At 53.6% G+C, this 6639-nt stretch overlaps 1 protein-coding gene across 1 annotated transcript in view; it reads right to left on the bottom strand.

Annotated features, from left to right (window-relative positions):
• Positions 1 to 1535: 1535 nt before the first annotated feature.
• Dag1 (dystroglycan 1 (dystrophin-associated glycoprotein 1)) overlaps positions 1536 to 6639 on the bottom strand; it is a gene marked incomplete at its 5' end in the record, with an annotated part of 18758 nt that continues 13654 nt past the window's right edge. Inside the window, 1 exon segment of the mRNA XM_005410205.2 lies at positions 1536 to 6282. Coding sequence (XP_005410262.1) covers positions 3880 to 6282 — 2403 coding nt within the window. The 3' untranslated portion in view covers positions 1536 to 3879.

Genomic DNA, 6639 nt, shown 5'->3' with positions numbered 1-6639 from the left:
AAAAAAAAAAAAAAAAAAAAAAAAAAACCCAAGCATATGCAGCCACCTTCATCAAAAGAATTACAGAAATTTGGCATGACTGGTTGGGAGCAGGGATCTTCCAGACCAAATATTTTCCAACCCCCAAGGGAAGTAAGGCAGGGTAGAGACAGCCCTGCAGGCTTTCCAGTTCTCTGCTGAGACCAGGTATTTCCTTACTCAAGTTCAGCACATGAGTTAGATGTTAAGCAGAACTTCCAGACATCAGCTGGATGTGGTGGTGCACGCCTGTAGTCCCAGCACTGAGAAGGCTGAGGCAGGAGGATCATTTTGAGTTTGAGACCAGCCTGGGCTACAAAGTGCGCTAAAGGCCAGTCAGAACTACATAGCAAGACCCTGTCTCATAAAGACAAAAGCAAAATAATAAATAAAAGAATTCCCAGAAGTCAAGAGAGCAAGGGGCAAGGTTATTTCCTGGGTCCCTGCTACTATGCCTTGGAGTTGAGGTATGTACCCATGCAAACATACTGGTACTTTTGTGGTACCTCAGCGTGCTACAAACAGGTCCTAACTCCAAGAAGTAGTTTTTTGCTGTTTTTTAGTACAGGGCCTCATTACATAATTCAGACTGCCTTTAAACTATGTAGCCCAGGGTGGCCTTAAATTTGCAGTGATCCTCCTGCCTCAGCCTCCCAAGTGGTGGGACTACAGGCGTGTGCTACCCTGCCTGGCTAAGTAGTTTTTTGACCTGCAGCCAGTCTCCACTAACTGAACTCTACATGGAACCAGTTTTCTCTGGGTCTCAAAGGCTGTGGGCAAAGGAAGCAGTCTAGAGGCTGCAAGAGGGAGGTGTTGAGGGATGGTGGGGCAGAGATGAGTCCCAAAAGAACTACCAATTTTCCTGTGACAAATGGCCCCCTGGAGACACAGCTGCTGCATGTCTGCCTCCCACGTGCTGAGCAGTGTCTCAGGACAAGCCCTTTCTGGGCACTGAATCATGCTCTGCCTACCCAGATATCCTGACCACCCCAGGCAGGCCAGGGAACGGGGTATGAGCACCCAGGACCTACAGGTCCAAGGGCCAAGCAGCCAGGCTAGAAACTAAACTCTGCCCCAAGGCCAACACTAAAGCTGCCTTGAGCTGGATCACCAGGAGGGGCCAGACAGTGGAAGCGGGAGCTGGGATGGAACTGCAGCCCCACTTCACAGGGGCCCAAACTGAAGGACCCTTGCCCAGGAGATGCCCCGCTCCAGGGCAGAAGCACGTGACAGCACCTTTCCCACCACCTCTACCGCACCCAACCTCACTGGGTTCTCTGCCGCCCACAACCCCTTGCAAATGGGGAAACTGAGGAGCAAGGAAGTTTTTCTTAGTTGGCTAAGGGGAGAGCTTACATACTCAGATGCTGGAGCACAAACCCAGCCCTTCCAGTTACAGAATGGTTAGGGCTTCTATGAGGGCCACCCGGTCCTCTCCCGTCACATGGCCCTCCCACCACTCAAGTCTAGGCACCTACAGAAGGCAGGGAAGGGAAATAGATGCTCGGAGGCAGTGGCATTGTAATAAAGACACTGCTTTTATTTAGTTTGATATGTTTCTATACAGAATGCAGAAAACACATCTTAAAATCATATAGAAGAAAACAAAAACACGTCAGTGGTTGGTGAACACTTGAATGTGAGATTGGCTCTCCGTCTCAGAGTCCAAAGGCCATCTCCAGCCCAGCGCTCAGGCAGGAGGCCGTCTGCAAGGGCATTGTTGCTGTTGCTATTCTGTTCACTGCCCATTGCCTCCAGTTGCTATGGCAACAGGCCATTCTCTGGTCTCTCCTGGCGATGCCCAACGGTGGGGTTGCTAGGGGCAACAGAGCTATTGGAAGGCCTTTCAAAGCCCTCACCTGGAACACTGGGAATTATTTGTTTTTTGACAAGTCATCAGAAATAATCTCACCAGGTCAGATCCTACTTGTGCTCCTGCTCTGGGAAGTCAGGAAAACTCCGGAAAGGACAGGGCTTAAAGGAAAGAGGCCTGGTCACCAGCACTGAGCCCCTTGCACAGGAGCACTGTCCACTGAGTACCCAGCTGGGGGTGGGGCAGGGGAAAAGGGTGGCCCCGTGGGACAGGCGGGGGAGAAGAGCAGAATGGAGCCCCTGCCCTCCTGCTGGTCCCTCCCTCCTGAGGCAGCACACAGTCCTCTGCGAAACACTCAATATGGCTTAGAAGTAGCTGCTCCATGTGCAAAGGGAGCCCAGGTCCACCCGCCCACCCTCCAGTAGGGAAGGGATACATTATTGCGAAAGGCATTCCTCCCTAAAAGTTACAGGGAATAACTCAGACATCAAGAAAAGTCATGCTCAAGATGGTTTTTCCAGAGGAGGCGAATGGAAGCAGAGTGGGCACCCCTGAGTCATGGGACAGAGATGCAGATGGACGGACGGATGTTACGCTAAAAAAGGCAAAAGAAGTCCCAGTGTAATTCCAGAATTTAAACCATTAGGAAAAGAAGAGGGGAGATCAGAATGAGCAAAGCTGTCAGTTCCATGGAATCGACACTAAGAGCTTTTACAAACTGCTGTAAGCATCACCATTTTTAATCTTTTTTAATAAAACAATTGGAGGTTGTATAAAAACTTTAGTAAAAAATTAGCTTTGAGAGCCCACAGGTTTTTACTATGAACTATTGCTGGCACTCCCACCCAGCTGCCAGACCTTTTCCAGCCGTGCAGGCCCGAGGCCTGGGACTGGAGCGCCAGAGAAGAGACGGGGCGGGGCGGGGCGGGGCTGTGGGCTGTTGGGACAAAGCGGCCAAGGTCAAGTGAGAAAAGAGCATCACATGACATAAAAATATTGCATCTTCACCAAAATGTCCCCCACTGAGTGTTTCAAAAAAAACATGGTATTTCTTTTAGAAGGGGAAAAAAACACACGAAGAAAAAAACTAAGCTGATGTGGTCGAGTTCTTCGACCTCCCAGGTACCCCCAAGAGCAGCTGGTCCACCCTGGAGCACCTAGGTTGGGGGCTGCGGCCACCGCTGCCTCTGGGAGTCCCTGCTCCATGGAAATGAAGACCCCCTGGTGGCGGGCCACTGGTGTGCACGGGTGGAGGTGGGGATGCCCATGACCCGAGAGGCCCCTCCAGCTTCCAGCCCCTGGCAACAGCGGGAGAGCAAGCCCAGCACCATGGCCCTGGCCCCCAAGCCAGGGCCCGGAGGCCCCCAGTCAGGCTCTGGAGTATCAGAGCAACCAAGTTGACATAGTGTGAAAAAATAGGATTCCTTTGATAAAAAATACTGTCCCTTGGTCTTCTCTAAGTTTGAAACACCCTGGGAGCTTATTTTTAGCAAAGCAATTCCCCATACCCACCCAAAAATTATACATACAAGTTTAGGTAAACAGCAGATTAAATGTAAAAACTTAACCGTAACTTCTGAAAGTCCCTTGAATTTAATCTTTAGCTACTGTTTTCCATGTTACATCCTGCAGCTAGACACACGTGAATAGAAAAAAACAGTACAGTTAGTGTTAAAGGCAAAACGCAGTGCGCTGGGGGCCGCCCAGCCGCCCGCGAGTTCATCCACGGTTCCTCGCTCCCTCAGTCTACTCTGCTCAAACAGCACTTCCAGAGCCAGCCATCAAAACGCAGCGAAGAATTCTCTATGAACAAACAAAAAGCTGTTAGGCAAAAATAAAAATAAAAAAGTCCCCAAAGTCTCTCCAGCTGCTTTGGGGGTTGGGAGGACCAGAGGGTGGGCTTGTCTAGGCCCTGTGTGTCCGTTGTGTGCTAGGTCAGGTGCTGGCCACCGGCAGGCGATGATCTGCAGGCCACCGGTCTCCACAGACAACACCGAGGTGTCTCCAGGCCCCTGCCCTACCCCTGCCTCCACCCAGGCGCTTGTGGGTTAAGGGGGGACGTAGGGAGGAGGTGACCGGTATGGGGTCATGTTCTTGGGACGGGAACCCTTGCCCTCCATGGGGGCTGTGAAGGGTGGCGGGGGCTGGTAGGGAGGAGCGTTGGGGTCCTCATCCCGCAGGGGCGTGTATTCTCCCATGGTGTCCTGGTTCAGGGGAGTGGTCTCCGGCACGCTCTGGTTGGGGTATTCGGGAGGGGGGAGGGGAGCCTTCTCCTCCTGCAAGATGAGCGGCATGCTGGAGGAGGGGGGGGGCTTGGAGTCATCCAGCTCGTCAGCGAAGATGATAGGCACCCCCTTCTTGATGAAGGTGGCCTGGTCCTCGAGGGTGAGCTTGCCCTTCCGCTTCTTGCGGTAGCAGATCATGGCAATGATGCCAGCAATGAGCAGGATGGCGGCCACCACTACAGCTGGGATGACTGTGTGCAGATACACATCGTCCTCGCTGGTCTTCTCGGGGTCCCGGTCTGGTACCTCTGTGGGTGGCGCCTCTGAGGACACCCTCCTGGGTGGCGCGACGGGGATAAACTGTAAGTGGCGACAACTGCCAGAGCCGGTCACAGCGATGCTCATGGCCTTGAAGTCGGGCTCCAGGGCGTTGGAGAAAGCAGGCCGGGGCTTCCCGTTGTCTTCGGCGATCCTCCTGCTCAGCGCTACAACCTGCTCTTTGGGGCAGGGCTCCAGGGGCAGTGTATTGTTGGTCCACTCCACCAGGATGGAGCCCTGGGTGATATTCTGCAGGGTGATGGTGCTGCAGTTTCGGTCCCCAAAGGCGAAGGCCAGCTTCTTCACCAAGGCAATCTTCTTGTGGATGTCATTCACCACTGGTGCTGGGTCACCTGCAAATCTGGCCTTGAACCTTGCAGGAGCCTTGTCCCCTTGAGGGCGCTTATGGACATGGATCTCGAAGGCATCTACAGCTGAGAGGCCCCCTTTGTCTGTGGCGTGCATGAAATACTCATGTTTGCCCACGTGGCTGCTGTCAGGCAGGCCATACATGAGCTGGCTGTTGCTATTAAACTGCACCCAGGACTTCTCGCCTATCAGCTGCTGCTCCCGCAGCTTCAGAGTCAGCTTCAGTTTGTCAGTGGTGGTATCCTCGTTGTCATAGAAGGTGTCTGACGGGATCTTCACCTCAAAGTACGTGCCCACCCAGGCATCCACCCTGTCGATGTGGTTCTTGAGCTCGGGGCGCTGGTTAGGCTCACCCCCACGGGGCACTCCGCTGGTGGTGGTGCGGATGCGAGTAGGTGGGGAGGCTGTTTCTAATCTGGTGATGGGAGCTTTGGTGGTAACTCGGGGCCCTGGCCGGGGCGTCCGTGGTTTCTTGGTTGGCCTGCGAGTTGTACCGGTCGAGGAATCAGTTGAAGGCGTTGCTGGTTTTGGCGTGGATACTCGTGGCTTCTTCGTGGTGGTTGTGGGAGGAGTGGCAACTGCTGTGGGCTCCACATGGCCAGGAATGGTCATCGTTGGGCGAATCTGTCCAGGAACCATGGTGCCAGCTTCTGACACCCGAGTAGGCTGGATAGGGCCTAGGGTTGGGGTCTGAATAATGGCACCTCGAGTCCGAATAGTGACCGTGGGCTTCCCAGGAACAGGGTCCCTGACCGGAGGAATCATGGTCTCTGTTGGAGGAGCAATGGCTGGAGATGTGGGAGTGGGCACTATCCTGGATGGCGGCTCCTGGATGGCTGTGGTTGGGGGTCCAATGGCTGTGACAGGCGTGGGTGTGGCATGGATCTGCCTTCGGATTCGTTTGGGGAGAGGGGGCTTCTTATTGGCGATGTGCCACCCCACCACTGGGTAGCCAAGCTGGGAAGACATAGCACCCTCCCTGGCAGGGACCTCCACACCACGGATGTCAGGCACGTTATTCTGGTTCAGGGAGCAGCCCAGCTTCCAGGAGAGCAGAGCCCCGTTCTCCACCACCTTCTTTGCATTTCCTGGGCCAGCCATGAAGGCTGACATGTCGAACAGCCTGTTGTTCACCACCGGCACCAGCTTCATGCTGTGAACCTCCACTTCTGAGAAGCCCTGCATCCTGTGGAGGAGGTCGGTCCTTTGCTTTGGGGTCATTTTGGTGAGGTCAGCATCCAGAATCACTGTCAGGACAGTCACTGGCTCGTCAGCAGCACAGGCAGATGACAAGAGCTCACCAGGGTCTGGTGAGGCTGCCCGTATGGACTGCGGTTCACTGTGGTCTTCAGGGTAGACCTCAATGGAAAACACACTGGAGGTCTGGGGGATGTGGCTCCCGTTGGCCCCTAAACGTGCGGCACTCACTGAGATATAGTGCACACCCTTATCGGTGTCAAGGGGGAGACCCTCTAGGGTGTGGCTCTGTGGGTCCCAGTGCAGCCAAGATGGCAGGGCCTCCTTCCCAGCCGCTGATACCTAGAAGAGACACAAGTATTCATTATGAGTGCTTTTGTCATACCTAACCCACAAGTGATCTGCAGCTAACCACTGGCCTGGCCAGGACTGCATGGTAGGCTGGAGGAGTAATTCAAAATTCCTATTGGGGAAACTGACTCCTCTCCCTTAAAGAGGTAAACTCCCTTCATTTATCTGTCACAAAAGACTTGGGGCCACCAGGTAGGCTAGCCTGGAAGGCAGATAATTCATCCAGGGCCACACAGTGGGGGACACCAATGCTGGCACTCAAATACACCTCATTCCAGAGAAGGGATGTCATGGAACTCAAGATTGTCATACATTTTTTTTTTTTTTTTTTTTTTTTTTTTGGTTTTT

Source organism: Chinchilla lanigera, unplaced genomic scaffold (assembly GCF_000276665.1).
Source record: "Chinchilla lanigera isolate Chin_1 unplaced genomic scaffold, ChiLan1.0 scaffold00131, whole genome shotgun sequence".
Classification (NCBI taxonomy): Eukaryota; Metazoa; Chordata; class Mammalia; order Rodentia; family Chinchillidae; genus Chinchilla; species Chinchilla lanigera.
This window is presented reverse-complemented; position numbering and strand designations above follow the sequence as displayed.